This window comes from Culex quinquefasciatus, chromosome 3, assembly GCF_015732765.1.
Source record: "Culex quinquefasciatus strain JHB chromosome 3, VPISU_Cqui_1.0_pri_paternal, whole genome shotgun sequence".
Taxonomy (NCBI): domain Eukaryota; kingdom Metazoa; phylum Arthropoda; class Insecta; order Diptera; family Culicidae; genus Culex; species Culex quinquefasciatus.
In genome coordinates, this window is record NC_051863.1 from 135,928,119 (window position 1) to 135,950,949 (window position 22,831).

General features: G+C 33.6%; 1 protein-coding gene across 1 annotated transcript; it reads right to left on the reverse strand.

Annotated features, from left to right (window-relative positions):
* Window positions 1-1,818: 1,818 nt before the first annotated feature.
* Window positions 1,819-14,567, reverse strand: LOC119769826. Its single transcript, XM_038263517.1, has 5 exons — window positions 14,481-14,567; window positions 8,539-9,060; window positions 2,547-2,678; window positions 2,404-2,461; window positions 1,819-2,334 (listed from the first exon to the last, which is right to left on the reverse strand). The coding sequence occupies exons 1-5, from the start codon at window positions 14,542-14,544 to the stop codon at window positions 2,223-2,225; spliced, it is 888 nt and encodes a 295-aa protein (XP_038119445.1). The 5' UTR covers window positions 14,545-14,567; the 3' UTR covers window positions 1,819-2,222.
* Window positions 14,568-22,831: the final 8,264 nt, after the last annotated feature.

Here is a 22,831-nt window from a genome sequence, read left to right on the forward strand (position 1 = left end):
TGCCATTCAGCAAAAACCCCAAAACCTGCTTTGTTATTATTATTATTATTATTAAAGTTTATTATTGACACTTTACCATAATTTGGCAAATCTGATTTATGGTTTAAAAGATTGATCATATTAAATCAATTTTTATATTGTGAGCCAGCTCCATTTGATTAAAAGATGATTTTGGTCAAGGTACAATTAATTTTAAAAAATCCTTATTTGTGAGGACAGCAGTCGTATTGTGTTCCAAGAATCCAAGAATGATAGAAGAAAAAAAAACACTGTTGTTTGGACGGTGTCGAAATCATCGCAACTAAATTTGGGGAATAAGCCGCTTTGCAGCTGATCAAACTTTGTGATTTTCTTGCATTTTTCAGTTTTATACTTTCCAGAAATCCTTTTCCTATTCCTTGTGATCGTCCTTCACTAGAGTAGAACGTATCAACAAATTCTATTCATTTTAATTAATATTTTTACTCAATAATGCATCGTGCACTTATTGTTCAGTGTTACTAACAAGATTAATTGCATTTTCCTGCTCGCTCCGTCGGAATCCAATTCTGCGCTTTACTGTGTGTCGTAATTACTTTGTCCTATGGTTTAACACAGAAATTCACTTCATTCTTTTTTTGAGCAGATAAACATTCGCGATTAAACTCCAGTTTCCTACAGTGTTATACAGTTAATTTTTTTCCATTTTGATAAAGATTATTTATGATGAAATATTGTTTCAATAAATGACCAGGTAGCAGTTATTGATCAGCCCGCCTGTGTGCTTCTAGCAGATGCGGCGAATGAAGCTGATGTAGGTAATCTCAAAAACACAAAACATTAAAATTCGATATCTCTGGAACGAAACATATTCATTTCTGTCGATAAGTGATTCTTATGTAAAATTGGCCGGGGAACACGATGGTGAGGTCAAATAAAAAAAATAAGTTGGGGTGTTTTGAGATACGGCCGTTTAAAGTTTTCAATTGCGCAATACAGGTAGAAAAAATAAATTAATCAACATTTTGATCACGGAAATGGACTCTACGTCCAATTTCCTTCAAAATTGAGTCTAAGACCGACCCTTTAAGATTTGTGGTTCCTGAGCTATCGCCGTTTGAAACTAGGAGGTTTGGTCAAAAATCGCCAAAAAGTCGATTTTTTGGGGAGGTACAAAAATGGAGGGGGTGGTCCGATTTGGATGAAATTCGGGATTCTTGCATGTTTTGATAGTATCAACAGATCTGCCAAATTTGAGCAGGATCGAAGAGGGTAATTTTCAAATGCTGTTCCGCTTCAGATGGAATGACCCATTTGTGGGTTAGACATTTTTACTTTACCAAAAAAAACTATATTAATGAGAGAAAGGCTTCAACCACCTTACGGTGGATTAAGTATTTTTTTTTCAGAGCAAGAATTTTTTCAGATAACCAAACAGTTTTCCAGCGTATTTTTTAAACAGCTTAACTACCAAGTTTATTACATATATTTCCAAGCCATTTCGTTCGAACCAATGATGCAAAAGTGTTTCTTGAGCCAAATAGAGTGCACGGGTAAAGTTTCAAACATATAAATTTGAACTCATTTTTTGGAAGCTTTTCTTGGTTTTACACGTTTTCGGTAGCTCATCTAAAACGAGAAATTTATTATTATTTTTTGTCGACAAAAGTTTGTGACTTGGATGACGTTACCGTTTAATATGGACGTAATCATGTGTATTTCGTTCCTCCTACATTTTTATTTAAGAACTGCTTCATTTATAACGAAAATTACAGAAGTGTAGCCTTTGTCATCAATGACTGGGTGCATTTATGCATCATTTAAAAAAAAACCACGGTGTGAGAGTAAATGTTTAATTTATTCCACACATCAAAAGCATAAAGACGTTGATTAAACTCTAGTGACATGTATGATTTTTTTTTCAATTGCATCAGTTTTTATTCCACGAACCATTTTTTTGCTTGTTTTTGTATCATTATCAGCACTGTTCTTGAATGGGGGTAGAGTTTTGTTTGACAATTCATTCACAAACCTTTATTTATTTTTTTCGATAACATTCCTGAATGCACTTTACAAGCTGTTGATCGCTTCTGTGTGTTTGCTTGTGGGGCCATTCCAAGCAATAAACTCAACTTTTAAATAAAGTGTTTAAAAACTAGTAATTGAAAAAGTTGCTGTTTTGAGTTTCACAACGCGTGATTAGCACGAGAGCAGAGGATGCGGTCGGTACACCATCGGGAAACTTACTTTCCTAGTCCCACATGTTTGTACACCGGATCGTGGAAGTTGGTCCCTCGGTACAAATCCGGAACGGACGACACCAGCGCTCGTATTCGGCTCGAAGGGCGATAGTTCCTGAAAGATTGAAAAAAAAAAAATCAAGTAAAATCAAGTAAAAAAATGTGTTTCTCCTAGAAAATTTACCGAATAGCGTGTAGGAATGCCGCACTTCCGGCAGGTTTTGGATAGTCTTCGATGAATTCTAAAAGCGAAACAAAAAGAGATGCCAAATTAGTTGGCCAAACCACAGACCACAGGCCATCAACTTTGGAAGCGAATTTACCTACCTTTCCGAAGGTTCGTGATCATGTTTTGACCCTCGAGCAGTTTGACCTGCTCGTTCGAGAGATCCCTCGTTTCCAGCGTTTCCAGGTTGTGCTTCAGGTTTTGGAAAAAGTCTCCCAGGTTGGTGAGGGCTCCTGTGGAATTAAGGAATGCTTGTGAAATGAGGAGAAGGTCACTCGTGCACGATCACAGGCATTGCATGCTTCTTGTTATAAAAAATCATAAAACTATGAGAAAAACTGCGATTGGCCAAAAAGTAGGCTTAAAGTTCATGAAATTACCTAACTTTTGACCTGAGGGAGTAGGGGTGTTGGAGGCTGTTGCAAAAAGATATTGGGAATTTAAAAATATCTCGGATGTTTATGACACATTTGCTTCAAAAGACCTTTCGTATGCAACTAATAGAATTAGAATTGATCAAGTTTTATGAAGATACGAGCAATTTTAAGATTTTTCATGTTTTTTGGACCTTAAACTTCCATGCCCGTTTACCCCACTTTCCTTTGTCGTAGGGGGCTCATATAAAACGCTAAAAGTTTCATCCAAATCGGAGCACCTCCATACGACCTGATGAAAAACACGCTCTTAAATTAAACAATATCCAGGTTGCGTTTTAAAACAAAAAATCTAAGGAATTCAAAATACTATTTCAACCCTCAGATGCCTATCCTAGATTAAAGGATCAGATTTATATTATGAAATCACACCTTTCATTTTGAATCTGCCAAACAATGCAATTGCAACCCTTTGAATTTGTGCTGAGCGATAAGTTTTTTTTGTTTTCAATTCTGCCGAAGCTCGGCAGAAAAAAAACTAAGTGTTAATTTTAGATTCAGCTTTAGAACTGATATTTCTGATCAATTTTTTGATTGTGCTTGAAAATAACGAAAAATGAAAAATGCATAGCTGTGGAGTCGGAGCCGGAGTCGCAGTCGGAGTCGCAGTCGATGGAGTCGGGTCTTTTTAGGGACACGGAGTTGGAGTCGGAGTTGGAGTCGGAGTCGGAGTCGTTAAAACTAGGATAGCTGGAGTCGGAGTCGAAGCCGGAGTCGAAAATTTCTGATAAACCTGGAGTCGGAGCCGTAGTTATCTAAAATGTAATTCAATTTATGAAATTATTTATTGTTAAATATTTGTTATAATGCAGCTTAATTCCCAAAACTTGTGTATATTTTAAATTATTTTTTTGAATCGCGTGCACTGCGTTGACACTTTTTCATTCAATTTATTTTTTGGTTCAAGATTTTTATTAGATGCCATTATGATTTCGATGCATTTTTATTGTGATTGGAAAGCTCTTATTGTGTTATTTCACTAAGATCACTAAATGATAATCTGTTCATACCCTCTTATCCATGTTTGTAGTGTTATAACTCATAAAATAGTAAACAATTGTGGTTGTGTACTCAAAAAATTATAAACATATGCAATTGATTCTTTACAGTCTCTTTTTGCATTTATTTATGTATTCTTTCGATTCAAATTTAATCAAATTTTATCAAACTCTTTCTAAAAAAACACACAGTCATCGTTTTTCCCGATAGCGAATGTCTTGGAGGTTTTAAGAAGATTTATTTGAGGGAAAAAGTTATGAGGTACATAAAAATGAAATTTCTATGAATAAATAATAATCACTATTTTTTTTAAATAGAAAAAATGGTTCACTATCATTACTTAACAAAAATTATATCATTTTTAAAACACTTTAAAACACAGCATAACTCTAACAATAAATTATCAACTGTTATACCAATTTACTACCTGGAACACAACATGCTCATTATGTATGTAAATAAAAAAAAATCTAACTGTCGTGCTTAAAACAATTGAAACTGCAACTAATTTTGAAATAATCATTGAATTTATTGGACATATCGAAAACCTCCATGTTCACAATTTTTCTACAAAATTCTTAAAGTGTGGATCCTTACAATATATCAGGGGTGCCCAACCTTTTGGCCCTGCGGGCCAAATGTGATTTTTCTGAAGCAGTGGCGGGCCGGACCTAATATTTGATAAAAGTTGAAAATGCAAACATATTTTTTTCAATTTTTTAATGATTGGGTTCGTCTAAAATAAAACAATACAAGAGCTAGTGTTGCAAATTAGATTCATAAATCTTTATTTGAAGAATGAAAAACAAAGATAGCATTCAAAAATGTGTTTAATTGACTTATTTCAATTTTTGTTTGTTTAAAATTGTATAGTTATTGTTTTTGACGATTGCAATTAAATACATTGATATAAATATTCAAGCGAAATTTAGATTCAAATATCCTTTACAAATAAAAAAAACTTTTTGCGTTAATGTGCACGTTTTTTTTTCAAACACACTTAATTTAAAAAGTGTAAAAAATGTACATTAAATCATTTTCAGTTCGTTATTCTTCGAAATTCAAAATTTATGAAAATATATATTTTTGCTCCCAAATTTCTTGACTCAATTTGAGACATTTTTTAATATTTTTAAAATATATCTTCTCAGTATAAATTATTTGCCTTTTTAAGAATTATTTCAAAAAAAAATTTAACACTGATAAGTTGTTCTGGAAAAACACATTAGTTTTTGCTTACATATATTTAGGAAAAAAAATAGAAAGTAGAAAAAAAAACTTCGATTTGAAGTAAACACAGTTGAAACTGAAAGAAATTTAAATTTAGTGTCTTTTTGTACATTTTTAGACAACAATCCAAGTTTTTTCACAAATTTCCCAATTTTGCGAAATGGATAATTTTGTTTTCTTTTACCATTTTTCAGTTTAGAAATATCAATATAGTAATTATAAGAATTAAATGCAAACTTTAAGAATGTTTTTATAATATGTTAAAATTTGATCTCAAGATTATTTTTTTATTCAGACAGTCAATTTATTTATTAAATATTTCATAAACAGCCTTAAGGGCCGGTCATAGCACTATTTGGAAAAGCCGTCGCGGGCCGGATGAAATGGCTTCACGGGCCGGACGTTGGGCATTCCTGCAATATATCGTTGAACAAGTCTATTTTTTTATATTATAAATCTGGGTGATATTGATAAAATTTTGATTTGTTTGTCAAATATTATGAAATCGGCAAAAAAATCCTAATTATCTTAGAAAATTCTTGTGCTGAAAATGCGTTTAAATTTGAAGATATTTTTGATTTTTGTTTAAATAACGCTTAAAACTTGTGACATTGAAACTTATTATGGTTGATCTTAGTGTAAAATTGTTCAAAGAATGCGATAATACAGTCCATTTTGTGGCTTGAACTCGGTTGAATTGAGAAAAACATGACACTTTGAGAGTATTTGAATAATCCTATTTATCAATGTATTCATAATTCTAGGAACCTAATTAACTTTTGAAACATTTCAAAATGTGTGAAAACTCCAAACACTTCTCTACCAAGGTTAGTATGATTCCATAACCATCTGATTTTGTTTTGGTTTTGCTAAATAATACATACGAATTATATACGTATTTTTATTTAGCAAAACCAAAATTCACCTATGAATATCACCCCACAAGTGTGAAATTAACATGCGCAACCCTGGAAAAATGTACTGTTGTTCAATAAATAATATGTGGCTCAATAAAATGAGCTGTGAAACAAAATACTTTTTGTCAATAAAGGTCATACACAGAGATTTTACTGCCAAACTTTTGCAAAATTTTGTCGAAGTTTGAACAATTATCGTTCGGCAGAAAATAATGATGAATTTAATTATGAATTGATTATGAAATTAGGACCATAATTGCAATTAATAGCAATTAATATGTTTTTTTTTTTGTTTTTTTTTCAGAATTGTGAAAAAACAATAAATTTATAAATCCATTCCGAACTTTTATCTATGTAAATAATTATATTCAAACTTTTAAAATTTGAATATTTGTCCTGAACTTATGTTAAATATGATTAAATACCGAAAAACGCCCTTCGACAATGTTGAGGGTAATTGAACTTTCTATAAGAACATACAACTTGAAGATACTTGGGTGAATTCAACGCCACCACCGGTGAAGTTCTAAATGACATTTATTCTCATACATGTTTACCATTTTTAACGGTACACATCAGTCAGACCTTTTGCACCAAGATTTTTGTTACAGACATTTTAGTATCTTCAAAACTACGAGAACTATCGATATATTTATTTAATCATTCCCCTAAAGTACTGTTTACAACATGGGTGCTCAAAGCTTTTGGAGGCCGACCCAAATTTGAAGCTCAAATTTGCCAAATAAGATATTTATAAAAAATAAATTACGATAATTTAATTTTTAAGACTAGAAAATACATCTATCAGCGGAAGTTTATTTTTTGAATTTTCTGGTATTTTTGCAACATTTTCGTTGATTAAAAATAATAGAAAACACAAAATGTTTTTAGCTGAAAAAATTGTTGAGAGCCAGAATTTCAACATCTCAACGAAAAAAATATATAAAATGTTTTAAGCACCCGTAACTTGACCCATAAAGTTGAATTGCAATCATAATTAAAAAAAATATGATTTTACAAAAAAAAAGCGAAAAAACATTTATTCACCAAAATTCACTAAAATTCATTTTTTAAATGCTCAAAATCTGGAGTTTTTTTTAAGGTTCAATAAACCGCGGGCCATACTTTGGTCACCCTTGGTTTACAACTAAATTTACGACAAAATTTGACTATTTTTACAATCAGATTGTTGCAGGATTGGGTTCGTAAGTGACCCTTAAATCCCTGCAATTAGAATCATTATTAGCATGTTTTGCTTAATTTAAAAATCTTTCGCAAAAAGTTTTTTTCACTTTTTTTGTTTTCCTCATATATTTTTTTTCAAAACTGATTGTTGGAAAACAACTAAACGAGTGTGACATGCATTTTAAAACACTTTTTGCATTCAAGTGTTGAGAAAATGGCTTGTTATCAAAGTCCAGAGCCGAGGGACCAAAATTTTGAAAAATATTTGCATCGGCCAAATGATCATTTCTAGAGTTTTTTTTTTTTTGATTAGGTCCTATAAACATATGAAAGACAATAGATTATTGGTCCTTTTCAAAAAAAAAACTCTGGATTTGAAATAAATGCCTTTCACATTACTTTGGTCTTCCTTGCTTTAAATTGTCCACACCTTGAAAGTCGCAGGTGGCATTTCGCAGCATAAAGCATAAAGCAGATCATACGTCAAGTGTCGCGTGATGATTAAAAAATTAGATCAACGTTTGCCATGTAAATTGATTAGCTGTGCACACAGCTTGCATGTGTGTTTTTCACATTGTGCCATATACCAGGCCTGCTGCAATCTAATGCCGCAAGCACAGGGGAAAATCCGCGTGCTGAAAACCACGTGTGCAACATCACTCAACTCGCATAACCGTCTCTAATGATGATAAATTTATCACTTTCTGCAGCAAAGGAGATACAATTGTGTGTGGAGGTGTTAGAGAAGGATGTAAAACCACCCAAGAGCCCCATCAATTAGCAATGCGGTGTATGTGAATGGATGAAATTGAAATTTCTTACAATCAATCAATCAAACTATTGGCATCGTGTCGGGCAAAAGTGAAATATGACATCATAAGGTGAGGAAATCCATTCAGAGCAATGATTACCAGGGGTTGAATGAATAATAAAGCACGTCTCTTGTGGCACTTTGTGGAAAATTCAATTGGTTGATTGCCATAAATTCTAGTTAAAAATTATAGAAGAATTGGTTAATTTTCGCATTCGATTCACCTTGTTTTGTCAATATAAAAATTAAAATGTCATCATTGGATGATTTTCTTGTTCATGATCATGTGAGTTGAAAGGCAATTTAGAAAAGTTGAATTTAAAAAAAAACACGCACACAAAAAGTGCTTATTTGTTTTAACTTAAATTTGTGCAAAACTCTATTTCATGCAACTTGCTGTGAAAAAAAACAAACAAATCAAAAATCAAAAGAAACGCTAAAAAACTAGCATTCAGCACAATTCGAGTTGCAGCATGCCAAAAGTTAATAAGTTGGGGGGCTTCTCTCGGGATCGTACCGTAAAACTCACCAACACTGATGGACGGCGAGAAGCGTTCCTTGGGCATGTTGAACGAGTTGGACCGTCGGGACATGCTCGTCCTCAGAGCCGCGGCCCTTTTCTGACCTGGTTGCATCTGTTGAGGTTGATCACCTGCCGGTTCTTCCCCACCCCCACCGAAAAGCTCCACCCAGTGTTGGTCCAAAAACCGCACAACCATTTCCAGGTCCTCGCCGAGCGTGGCCAAATCCACGTCCGGATAGTCCGAATTCGGATCGGCGACTTCAACCGGAACCGTTTGATGCTGGCCAACGGCGATGGCCACCGCCGGAACGAGGGCCCTCTGCCGTTGTCGTTGGCGTAATTTTGCTATGAAGTTTATTTCCGGTCGGACGAAACCTTTTGGCGGGACGATTGTGTCTGCGGGAGCTCCTTCGCCACTGCCTTCCGATTCCGGCAAATTGTGTAGCGAACCCTGGACACTTCCAGGGCCTCCGAGATTGCTACCATTTGTCGGATCGTAGAACTCACCTCCTGAAACTGGAAATCAATCGGTAGACAAATATTGGTTAATAGTCCTCATTATTTAATTTGAAAAAGGCATTTGAAAAATTTTGAACAGAAAGAAGCGACGGTCACACTTTTTTAGCAACTGTTTTCAATCAAGCAAAATCTAACACATTTTTTTTAAATCACAGGAATTCATGTTTATGTAAAAATGTCCGACAATTTCATACAAATCAAAAAGATTAATTCTCTACAATTTCGCAAAATATCTGAAAATATGCAAAATGAGTGTTTTATGCCCTTTTTAAAAATCATCGCGATTCTTAAATTTCGAAATTATTTTAATAGAAAAAAGCAAAAAATTTCACAATATTTCCACAATGAAAATCAAACCAACAGTTTCCGAGATTTTGCAAGTTGAATAATTATGGCTAATTTAAAGACACTGAGCAAAATTTAAACTCTAAATTGTTGTATCTCATCAACCAACAGTCTGATCATTAATGAAATGAAAAATATGCAGTAAATTTACCCATAATTTTGAAAATTTGTTTTGCAGGGGTGCTTCTTTTGTGAGATATTTTACAAATGAACAGAGCTGCAATTTTTCCCTATAAAATGCCTATGATCAGAAAACGGTGCCTCTATGTGTAAAAGCATTTTCGATGGTAAATTTAATTTAGTATCTTAAATTTTTTTTTTTATTTTGTTCGATAATATTTTTAGTTTTTTTTTTCAAAAATGCAAATCCCCTGTATCAGATTTTGCACCATCTTAAAATTAAGCCGAATCTAGCGCAAAATATGCCTTTTTAGTCCCTTAAAGAATCTCAAGAATCAGCCATTTTTGAGATTTTTTTTTTTTCGATTTAATTGCAACTTTGTGGGTACTTGTTCTATGACCAAAGAAGTCATTTTGCAACACTGCTCCGTCCATGAAAGTCTCACCATTTGATCGACACCAAGTCTTGGGCAAAATTGAAGGTATTGCTTAGATTATTTCAGGAAATAAAACAGTCCTCGCACACACACTGTTCACACATTCTAATTTTTTTATGTGTTTTAGATGAGCTATGGCACAAATTGGTCAAAATTCAATTTTTCGAAAAAAAAAGATAATGATTTTTGAAAGTCATTGAAAAAAGTCAAAAAACTATTTAGAGCTTGTTTTGCGACGTAAAATTAAGTTTGCAAACTGCACCATCAGTGAAAATGTTTATTTTTTAAGATGAGCAATTCTCTACAAAACCGGCCGATTTCGACCATTTTTATTTTTTGTATTTTTTGATTTGGCTCAAACTTTGTGGGGGCCTTCCCTATGACCAAAGAAGCCATTTTGCATCATTAGTTTGTCCATATAAATTTCCATACAAATTTGGCAGCTGTTCATACAAAAATGGTACGTAAATATTCGAAAATCTGTAACTTTTGAAGAAATTTTTGATCAATTTGGTGTCTTCGGCAAAGTTGTAGGTATTGTTAAGGACTATTTAGAAAAAATAGGTAAACGGAAAAAAATTTCCCGATTTTTTATTAACTTTTTTACAAAAACTCAAATTCCCAAAATACGTATTTTTGATTTTCGAGATTTTTGATATGTTTTAGGGGACAAAAATCCGCAACTTTTGAGCTATAGAGAAACATGGTCAAAATCTGCCGCCGAGTTATGATTTTTGAAAAACTGGTGATTTTGGAAAAAATCGAAATTTCATACATAAATTTTTTGACCTCATTTTTATGCAAAATTGAATTTGCAATCGAAAATTACTTTACAGATTTTTTGATAAAGGGCCCCGTTTTCAAGATATAGCCACCGAAAGTTTCATTTCAGCGAAATATTTGCAGTTTTTCGATTTTTAAAAATAGTGACCATGAGTGACCATTTCTAAAAATATTTTTTTTGAAAAGTTCAGAAAATTTGCTATAAAATTGTCTAAGAGACATCGAAGATTGGACCTCTGGTTGTTGAGATACAGCGGCTTAAAGAAAAAGAAACACGAAAATTGAAGTTTTCTACGTCTCACCCAAACAGCCCACGATTTTCTAATGACGATATCTCAGCAACTAATGGTTCAATTTTCAGTGTTAATACATGAAACATTCGTGAAAATTTCCGATCTTTTCGAAAAAAATATTTTGAAAAAAATTAAATCAAGACTAACATTTTAAAAGGGCCAAACATTGAATATTATGCCCATTTGAAATGTTAGTCTTGATTTAAAAATTTTCAAAATATTTTTTTCGAAAAGATCGGAAAATTTCACGAATGTTTCATGTATTAACATTGAAAATTGAACCATTAATTGCTGAGATATCGTCATTAGAAAATCGTGGGCTGTTTGGGTGAGACGAAAACTTCAATTTTCGTGTTTCTTCTTTAAGCCGCTGTATCTCAACAACCAGAGGTCCAATCTTCGATGTCTCTTAGACAATTTTATAGCAAATTTTCTGAACTTTTCAAAAAAATATTTTTAGAAATGGTCACTCATGGTCACTATTTTAAAAATCGAAAACTGCAAATATTTCGCTGAAATCAAACTTTCGGTGGCTATATCTTGAAAACGGGGCCCTTTATCAAAAATCTGTAAAGTAATTTTCGATTGCAAATTCAATTTTGCATAAAAATGAGGTCAAAAATTTTATGTATGAAATTTCAATTTTTCCAAAATCACCAGTTTTTCAAAAATCATAACTCGGCGGCAGATTTTTGACCATGTTTCTCTATAGCTCAAAAGTTGCGGATTTTGTCCCCTAAAACATATAAAAAATCTCGAAAATCAAAAATACGTATTTTGGGAATTTGAGTTTTGTGAAAAAGTTAATAAAAAATCGGGAAATTTTTTTCCGTGTACCTATTTTTTCTAAATAGTCCTTAACAATACCTACAACTTTGCCGAAGACACCAAATTGATCAAAAATTCCTTCAAAAGTTACAGATTTTCGAATATTTACGTACCATTTTGTATGAACAGCTGCCAAATTTGTATGGAAATTTATATGGACAAACTAATGATGCAAAATGGCTTCTTTGGTCATAGGGAAGGCCCCCACAAAGTTTGAGCCAAATCAAAAAATACAAATAAAATCCATTTCCAGTTTTGGTAGAGAATTGCTCAGATACGATAGCTCAGCCAATATGCTTCCGTCAATGTCAAAAAACGAAAGTATCGTGAAATTTTCTGATCTTTTGAATAAATATAATTTCAAAAAATTCACACCAGCCTCAGCTTTTCAAACGACTAACATGTTTATTTACGACTACAGTCCAGACTCGATTATCCGAAGGCCTTGGCGAAATTTCTCTTCGGGACCATTGGAAGACCATTGGAAGTCTCAAACCACCACCCCACCTCCTCCCCACACGATTATGGAAGTTGATTTTTTCGGTGTATTTTATTTGTTTAACATTGAAAATCGTACGCAAAGAGGGGAAATAAACCCTTTCTCGACCTATTTATTTTATCGCCTTATCAGAACTTTGATCATGTTTTAAAGTTTTCATTTTGTTTTAGACTCTCTATTGTTGATGTATCCGAAAATGATGTTTGAATAGTGGTAAACTGCAAAAGTGATAAGATAATATCAAAAAGCTTAGTGGGACGAAAAAACTTAAAATTTTAAAACTTCAAATAACTACATTCATAACTTGAACATTACTTGCAAAAACATAACAACGACATTATATCACTTTTCCAAAGAGTCAAGAAAATCAATTGAGACTACTGATAGAAATTGATTTAAAAAATCTTCTGAAATAAACAAAAATGCGCGCATTTGCAAATTTATTTTAACATCCAAAAATCTAAAAATAAAGCTAATAAAATTTTTTGAACGCAAAATTTCAAGATGCAAGTGCAACACTTCAAAAACCAGGTAAAAATATGTCCATAGTTTTATATTATACTTTTTTCTTTGTTTTTTTTTTTGTCATATCAGGAAATTGTTGTACCTCTCTATTCTACAAATCTGTGGAAAGTTTTACCCTTAATGTTATGCGATGATACAAAAAAATAACAGTAAAAATGTAAAGTCCAATATCAAGACAAAAAAAATGCCGAGAATCAATTTTTAAAAGTTTTCCTCTTAAAGTGCCTACAAATGATGGATTTTTAAAATTTTTATTTGGTGGTTAAAGTTCTTTACGATTGTTTGGCTTTTAAAATATTTATTAATAAAATATCAAGTAAATCTGACTATGCATTAGGGTGCCTAGAAAATGGGACTTTTTCTCAAAACCTCGTTCCACAAGCTGAATATTGTTCCTTGAGCTATTTTAGGAATCTGGGCCAAATATTAGCTAAGTCGGTCATCATTTACCCATTGATACTCGGAGGTGAATTTTGTATGGGAAAAATCGAAAAAATGTATGGAAAACTTAATTTTACTACGGTTTGGTCTGCACGGTGCGCTTCTTTCATCAAAATATTCTCAAAAGTGAGATTCTCATTGAAAATTTATTGCTCTACAACTTTGTACAACATACCAAAGCTGTAAAACTCGATCCTTAAAAGTTATTAGCGATTTAAAAAAGTCATTTTTGCATGAAAAACATTTTTTTCACAAACTTTAGGCTCGGGTATCAATGGGTTAATCTCCATCAATTTCGCTCAAAATTTGCCTAGATGCTAAAAATAACCCAAAAAACTGTTTTTCGCTTGTGGAGCAGGGGTCATTTTTTCTGGGCACCCTACTATGCACAGATCTTCTTTTAAAGCACAATGTTGCAATGTATACGTTAATGATTTAAATTCATTGCAGGAAAAAAATACAAAATACGCCGAAATTAGAAAAAGACTGAAAACATACTAGAAATCCAACCTTGAAAACTAACCATTGCCATCCCAAGCAGACAGAAATAACTTGGGAATAACATTTTTTGATATTTGAAAATACTAGGCCAATAACATTTTGTGTTATTTATAACAGGAGTTGTTATTCGTCGTTATGATTTTTTTGTTATTGGATTGTTATTGTAAAAACAGACTTATAACACTTTTAGTTATTCTTCGAACAAATCTTTGTTATTATTTTTTGTTATTTAAACAACTAATCCGATCATCCCAATAACAGTTGGAGTTATTCTTCCATAACAAAAAATGTTATTCCCAAGTTGTTTTGGCTTTCAACCAATATCAGACCAATAACAAATTTTGTTATGATAACATAAACTGTTATTTAACCCTTAGGCAAAAATTGATTTTTCAAGAAGATTCCATAACATTTTCTGTTATTTTAACAGTATTTGTTATTGAAATGGCATGAACTTTGTTATTACCGTCTGCCCAGGATAATACTTCAAAATTAACACAAAAAACAAAACAAGTTTAATGCAATTAAAAAACACTGTTAAAAGAATGAATGAATTCACTAAGTTATCACTATTTCTGTTTGGTTGCACGTCCTAATATTATTTAACAATCCAAGCTTGGTTTTTCACACCATTTCTCTTCTCACCTTTTGTATAAACCAACAACACTAATATCCAAATCGTTCTGAACTCCATTTTTGAACAATACATTTTTGTCTGATGGATCTCTTCTAGTTCACTGTTCCACTTTATTGGCTCATCTTATCACTGACTTGCTCTTTTTTTTTTACTTGATAAAACTTCCACAAACGATTTTCCTACAGTCTTGTCTTATAGTAGAGAACGTTGCCACCTGTTGATCGCCAGGCGTGACTAGAACGACACTGGCGTAACGGTCCAGGTTTTATAGGGAAATTAGTAAGGATTTCGCCGCCTTTGGTGCGCATGTGCGGAAATTTCCTCCCCACAGCAAGCAAAAAGGAACAAGTCAATCACCACGAGCTTTCATTGAGAAAAGCTTGCTGGTCAGGATTCATTGTACACGATCGCCGCTGCCGGACCACGTGGTTGATGTGGGTGGTGGAGGGTACGGAAAATAGTTGCACACTGAGGAGTGGTTATCTGTCCCAGAGCAGACATCCACTAACTAATTGTCCAAACTAATTGTTGCTTGTATGAATGAAGTTTCATCAATCATGATTATTCCAGCGGATTGCACTGCCCTCCATGCGTAAGGTTTGAATATTAAGCAAATAGTAGTGATTTATAAGAAAGAGACACACGGAGAAAGAGATTTTAACATGCTCAGACATTCATAATTCAAATAACTACATTAATAAACTATAAACTATAAAAAAGAAATACCGGACCCTCTCCGAATTCAGTGAAACTTTGTAGACGTGTTATCCTACGTTGTAAGCCATTTTCGTGTATATGGAGCCAGTTTCACTCGATAATGACATTTGAGAAGGGCGTAAGTGTTTTAAATATTTTTTAAAAAGTGGTCAGAGACAAACTTGTAGGAAATTTGACGGAATTTCCGAAAAAAATACACTAAAAGAAAAAAAACACGCTACTTTTATGAATTTTTTCGATTTTTATGTTTAAAAGTCAAATTTGAAGGTGATCTCGCGATTTTTTTCGTTTATTTTTTGTGAAAATAACCAAAGATGTTACAAAAAGACTCACGAAACATTTAGGATGGAGCAACTCACCTAAAACAAATACAAAAATCATTTACTTTATTTTTTTTTAAAGTGCTCTAAACGTAAAAATTTTCAATCCTCCAGAAAATTGTACATAAAAGTCTCCATATTGACCACTGTCCTAAGTCCAATCCTTGTAAAGTTACAGCGGGCTTTGAAATAAAAATGTTGAAAAAATTGTTTTTTGATGGTAGGACAGACTTGATTTTTCAGTCTCGTAACTATTTTTACTGGAAAGTTCGTCCAATTTCCCATAAGATTGTCTTTGACCACTTTTCAAACTCGTTTTTTATGATTTTAGCTAATTGACTATCCAGGTTACTACCATCCACTGAACTACACTGAAAAAAATATTCTGTTTTCAGTTATGAGCAGTGTTATGAGCTTATATCTGTAAGCCCATATTTCCAATTGAAATGTGGTCAAAGACAATGTTTTGGGAAATTGGACGAGCTTTGTGGTTAAAAATATTTTCGAGACTGAAAAATTAAGTCTGTCATATAAAAATTGCCAAAAACCATAAAAAAAAACTATTTTTTCAACATTTTTATTTTAAAAACCGCTGTCACTTCACAAGGGTTACTTAGGACAGTGGTCAATATGGAGACTTTTGTGTAAAATTGTTTGGAGAATCGATTTCCGTATTCGGTTTCTGAAAATTTTGACGTGTAGAGCACTTTTCAAAAAAAATCTTTTCAGTAAATGATTTTTGTATTTTTTTAGGAGAGACATACCATCCTGCTATTTTCGTCAGTCTTTTTATAACATATTAGGCTATTTTCACAACAATTTTGAACGAAAAAAAAATCGTGGGCGCACCTTTAAATTTGACTTTTAATTTAAAATCAAAAAATCTCATAAAAATGGCATGTTTTTTTCTTTCAATGTATTTTTTTCGGAAAGCGCGTCAACTTTCCTACAAGTTTGCCTTTGACCACTTTTTGATACGATGCAACGCTTCGAGATACAGTGATACTTAAATTCCGAATTACAAAAATACTGAAACCACTTACGCCTTTCTCAAATGTCATTATCGAGTGAAACTGGCTCCATATACACAAAAATGACTTACCTAAGCGCAGGATAACATGTCTACAATGTTTCATTGAAATCGGAGAGGGTCGAGAAAAAAGTACCTAAAAAATTCCTGTTTTTAGCTGGAATTGCTCAAAAACAAAAATAAATTGTAAAAAATAGGCTTCTATTGTTCATTTCTCAAAATATTACATATAAATAACAATATAAAGTTCAAGTCATTTACAATTGCATTCATAACAATCTGCTCTTGACAAGGCATGTCTGAGAAAAAATTACACTGCAGAAAATAATTTGCAGGATGAGCGTGTTGTTGAGTTTGCTTTGTTTAGCATAACTTTGTTGAGCTCGCTGAAAGTTTTTACACTTCGAAGAATGGAATAATAGTGCAGCTAACCTTCATTGCTTCGGCGGTGTAAATACCACGAGGGAAGCCGTGGGAAAATTTTACTTTGAAGCAACGTGGACGCGAATGAAATGTGTTTATGGATTAAATGCCGCGATGATGCTGGGAGTTGTTTCACTTTGCAATGAGTAGTAATTGTATAAAATTATTCCAACTGATATTTTCTGTCTGCACTATCCAATTCATGGGAACTAGAAGGTCTCGCGAATCACGCGCAATTATTTCTTTTCAAGAATTTATAGGATGGATTCAACGGTTTTTCAACAGACTTGTTTGTATGTGGTTTTTCTCCAAAGTTTGTTTACTTGCGCTGTTCTAGTTTTTGAAAAGACTTTTTTTTTATCAATTTCTATTACAGTCATCCCACATATTCGAAACACCCACAAACTGCCAATGCATGCCAAATGCAGCTTTTCTGTCAACCCCTCGGTCAACCCTTCTATTTTTAGGGCCTTTAGTTGGACATTCTCTTGCTATTTCACTAGTAAAAGTAGTACTTTTTAAACAAAAAAAAACTTCATTTCTAGATTAAATTTTCAAAACAACCTATCCCTCATGGTCGCGCTGCGGGTCGGACGCAAATTTTTGTGCTCCTGTCATTTACATGGAATTTTTAAATTTTTTATGTTTGAGACAAAATTTAAATGTCTTTTAAATTATTCGAATGGTTTGTGAATGTTTTAAAACTTGTGCACCTGGTGAAGGAGGAAACTTTTTCGTCCGCGCCGGAAGAGAAAGTGAGAAGGAGACCATCAACCAAGTGAATTACAAAATTCGCGTTACGGGACAGCTTTATACCGGACTGCTCTGGGTGGCGATTGCCATCCAATTCTGGTCTGGAGAAGATTAGTGGACGTTGGCCAATATGCACAACTAGGTGGAGCTGAGGGTCTGAAATGTTGGAACCGTTAGGATCGCTAATCAAAATTTGGATTTGTGTTTCTGCGGCATAAAACGGCTGTTCAAGATCGTGTTTTTCAAACCCGGTGAGGAATTTCCTTTTTGCATCCTTATTTAAATTTCAAGTGTGTCTTGGTTTGGTGAGATCTATCTATCCATTTTTCTTATTTTTTTCCCCTTATTTTATATAATATCCTATTGATCAAATGAAATATCCATATTATCCCTTTCCCACCTTCCCTTTCTCCTATCCTCATTTCCTCACCCTACCCCCCGCCCCTAAATATTATTATCTGCCAAATTTACACTAACACACCACACCACAACTGATTCGGAGCGTTTGGTACGGTATGTCCACGCATCCTTCCTCCCTGATGATTCTGTGAAATGTGATCCGTTCACAGAATCTGTCTCTGCGGTTAATGCAACGCAGTAGGCCTGGCCGCTTTAATTTTTGCTATACATTTTCGGGGTAACTCGGATGTACTGTAATCATTAATATTGACAAGAAAGGACTTGAGGCGTAATCTTACCACAAGTTCTTCCAGGATGCTTTCTTCGGACTGGCTGCGCTTGTGTTCGATTAGATTAGATTAGATTAGAAAACAACCTATCCCTCATGGGTTTCCTATGCAGATAGGGCCTTTTGAAAATTTAATCGAGATTTCAATACTATTTTATCCTGAGCAGCAAAACAGTGCCTCCAAATTCCCTGTTCCATAATTGTAGGATATAATTGTGTCTCCCAAAATTGTGGAACACCAGAATTTAACTGATATTTTAACAAAAAAAAAGTTATCAGACAATTCATAAAACATAATTTAGCATGAATTTCATTGGTTTCAGAGCGTGAAGTCATTATTTTGTAAAAAAAAAATGTAACCAAAGTTTTTTTACATCCGTAAGAAAAAAGTGTACCGAATTGGGTACTAAAGCCCTATGTCAATTTTTATGTACAACGGTAAAAAACAAGATTAAAAACCATTTCTGATCACTTTTTTTCATTTTAATGCAAAAATTTTTTTTTGACTAGACAACATTTTTTCGATGGATCAACTATGGTCCCCTTGGAACAAACTGTCAAGTAGGAACTTTTCTGTCAAGAAGGACCGCGAGGTAAATTTTCCCAAATTTGATTTAAAAATCCATTTTAAACTCTTTGTGGTCGTACAAAGGGTCATTGTACTCAGAAAAATAAGCTTTATCGCTGTAAACAATAATATCAGCAATCTAAGCTTCATTTTAGGACCCAATTAGTGGATTTCAAGGGTCAATGTTTTTCTTTAAAAACTTGATATAAAACGTAAAAATGAACAACCGGTCTATACATTAATCGAAAGATCGCAAGAAAAGCTTTTACGTGAAAGTAAAAGCAAATCATTATGTTCAATTATCGATTTTGTATGATTTGTTGAACATTGGCCGATATGTAAACCGCCCGTGTGGATCAATCGGACCGCGCACTGGACTTACTATCCAGAGGTCGCTGGTTCGAATCCCGCGGCGGGCGCTCCAAATTTATTGTATAAATATGGGTATCCGGCGCCGTCGCTCCGTGCCGTACTCAAACACTTAGGAGCCCAGGGCGGCGAAGTCCTTGTAGATAAAAAGGAAGACACTAGTGGTTGGTACTAGCAATAGTGGCCGACAGCTATAAAGTCAACTTCGTTTTCGTACCTAACAGAGTTTTTATGTTCACTTCAGCTGTGTGTTCCGCCATAATACGTTTTAGAGCAACTTTTGCTATTAAATAATGCATAAATATCTTCTGAAATTGCTTATAGGAATATTGTTAAAACGTTAAAAAACGTACACAATTTAATAAACTGGAGGCATTTCGTCCAAAAAAAAAAATAATGACCCTATCATAAAATCACAAGGATCAACACTGCCCATGTTCAAAAAAGAGCAACTGAGAAAAACGCGATTGAAATTTTTCGACCGATTTCTGTGTTTCTACGCATAATTGTCCCGTGGGTTCTTATTCGCCCTATGTGTCCCTAATCGCCCCAATTAGCAGTATACCACCCTTATTTGTGATTCTCTTGCTATACAACAGGTAAACCAGACATAATGCTTCGTAAAACTAATGATTCCGTGTAAGAAAATACTTGGTGGGACAATTATGCGTAGAAGTTTAACGATGGGACAAACAGACTTGGTGTTGTTTTTAATAAGTTTCCGAACAAAGTACTAGATTTTATGTGTTTTTCTTAAAGTACACATCAAAGTAAACCTAAAAATGTCATAAAGTCAAAATTGTCCAAAACTGACATGGGACAATTATGCGTAGAACGGCAGTGCAGTCCAAAATAAATTAAATCGGTTTGGGCAACTGTTGTCAAAATTCAATTCATAACTTTCAAGCTTTTCCTGAGCTATTGTTTTTTGTTCATGATACGATCAAACTTATTTCATTGTTTAACTTTTGAAAACATGTTCTGAAAAAATAATTATGCTTGATAAAGCTCTAAAATTTCTCTAAATTTTAAATTTCTTAAGAGTTTAGTAGTGCAGATTTCAAAAAATTTGCATATATGGACTACTTTTGCCTCACGGGGTCTTTTTTAGGGGGGTAGTATTTTTTGAGAAATAGCAAGAAAACTATCATATGGCATCATATGGGTCATTCCATCTGAAGCGGAACAGCATTTGAAAATTACCCTCTCCGATCCTGCTCAAATTTGGCAGGGCTGTTGATACTATCAAAACATGCAAGAATCCTGAATTTCATCCAAATCGGACCACCCCCTCCATTTTTGTACCACCCCAAAAAATTGACTTTTTGGCGATTTTTTAGTGAAACCCCTATTTTCAAACGGCGATAGCTCAGGAATCACAAATCTTAGAAGGTCGGTCTTAGACTCAATTTTGGAGGAAATTGGACGTAGAATCCATTTCTGGGATCAAAATTTTGATTAATTTATTTTTTCTACCTGTATTGCGCAATTGAAAACTTTAAACGGCCGTATCTCAAAACAGCCATATTTATTTTTTTTAAATTTGACCTCACCATCGTATTCCCCGTCCAATTTTACATAAGAATCACTTATCGACAGAAAGGAATATTTTTCGTTCCAGAGATATCGAATTTTAAAGTTTTAAATATTTGAGATTACCTAAATTAGCTACACTCGCCGCATATGCTAGAAGCACTCGGGCGCGCTGATCAAAAATTACTACTTGGTGTTCTGTAAGTTGAATTATTTTTTATAATTTTATACGATTTTGAGATAATCAATACCTTGAACAATCTATTTTTTGTTTAAGGAATATTTATTGGGTAATTTTTAATGCACTGTTTTTCCTGATCTCAGTGTCATTGAACCATATTAGGTAAAATTTGAACTTTTAATATTTATTTGCAAATGCTACAACGTTTTTACAACACAATTAAAAAAAAAAAAATTCTATTGTTTTCATATTTTTCCTAATTCCTCAATTCATTCCACTTTATCAAATTATTATTTTTATTTCTTCTTTTATTTGAAGCGAGAACAAATGTAGAGCTGGCTGTAGTAGATGAAATAATTCTCATGGGTTTTAGAGCTTTTGCTATGTGCGGTAGCAAAATAGTGCCATTCGCATTCGCATTCGCATTCGCATTCGCATGGAGATGGTGATCTTAGCGGGTTGCAGACTGGATTTCTTCATGTATATGTGATGATTGTCCAGCCCAGGTTGCTTAGAAAATGATTAAAGGGAATTAAAATCAATTCTACCCGAACAGGACAGGCAGCACCATGAAAGCCATCCATTGCCGGCCGCTCCCATCTCCACCATTCACCGGGAGAGGAAAAAGGATTCGGAGCACGGGAAATGTTGATGCTTGTCTTACTTAGAAAAAGGTAGCGAAACCGCAGGCTCTTTTTCCCAACCCTATTGTGGAACTCGACCAAATTGACCGTTTGACCAAATTTGATCGAATTTAAACAACAGGGCTGCGTAAGCGTCGCGTGGAGTTGGTATTTGTGTAGGGTAAAGGTCTAGGAGTCGCTCTAAGCAAGCGATACGACCATTGGCATAAATGAGTTTAGATGGTATGGCATTAATCTCAAGGCAAGCAATCGGATGCTGCTGTCGAGACACTTCCCGTTTATTTATTTTTCATATGTTAGAACTTTTATGGAGTGTTATATTATTCTCAAGGCAATAAAAAGATGCTGCTGTTGAGACGGTTTTTTTTTAAATTTAGGTGTTTGGTTATTTTAAAGCTTATCCCGACGCGAATATTTAGTTAAGATCAAATCTTAGGCAGCCGGCTGCGGAAAGATAGGATCCGTGTTCAATATAATTATTTGTACTCTTAACTCCCTTGGCCGAAAAATTAATGTGAATATTTATTTTACTAGACAAAAACCAAGAAAAACATTATAAAGGACGGAAAACGATGCCAGCAAAATTCTATGCTTATCGTGCAACAAGTTTCATAATTTTACCACGGAAATAAGATTTGAAATAAACATTTATCGAGAAAATAACTTAAATTATGTAAAATAATATCGAGAGATTTCATGGAATACATATTCTTCAATGACCCGGAACAAGGTGATCTTTAAAATTAATGTATGTTGAGAAAAGTTGACAAAATAAAATAACTTCATTTTAAATTAGTTAACCTCCTTACAAATTAAAATGCATGCCACTAGTTAGCTTACTATTCCAGAAAAAAAACTTTTGAAACAAAAAAAAAAAAAAAGCAAGAGAAAAAAAAAATTAATTGGTGCAACTGCCAATTATCAAAAACACGAAAAAAAAAAACATGAAGTTGAAATTAAAACATCTGCTAAATAACTGCTTCAGACGTTTGAGTACTTTTTGATTCAAAAACGTTTGCAGTAGAAAGATTTGAACAAGCGAATCCGCTCAGTTAACATAAAACACGATAGAAATTATTATTTCTTTTGAAGAAAATAAAAATAGGACAGTTTGGCAACACAACTGCCACTGC

Bases quoted from the DNA above. Each gene is read 5' to 3' on its own strand.
- LOC119769826 (XM_038263517.1), bottom strand. From the start codon at position 14,544: ATGTATTGTTCAAAAATGGAGTTCAGAACGATTTGGATATTAGTGTTG. The intron at 9,061-14,480 runs GTGAGAAGAGAA...ATTGATTTCCAG, and splicing joins GTTGTTGGTTTATACAAAAG to TTTCAGGAGGTGAGTTCTAC. The intron at 2,462-2,546 runs GTAGGTAAATTC...TTTCGCTTTTAG, and splicing joins GATCACGAACCTTCGGAAAG to AATTCATCGAAGACTATCCA.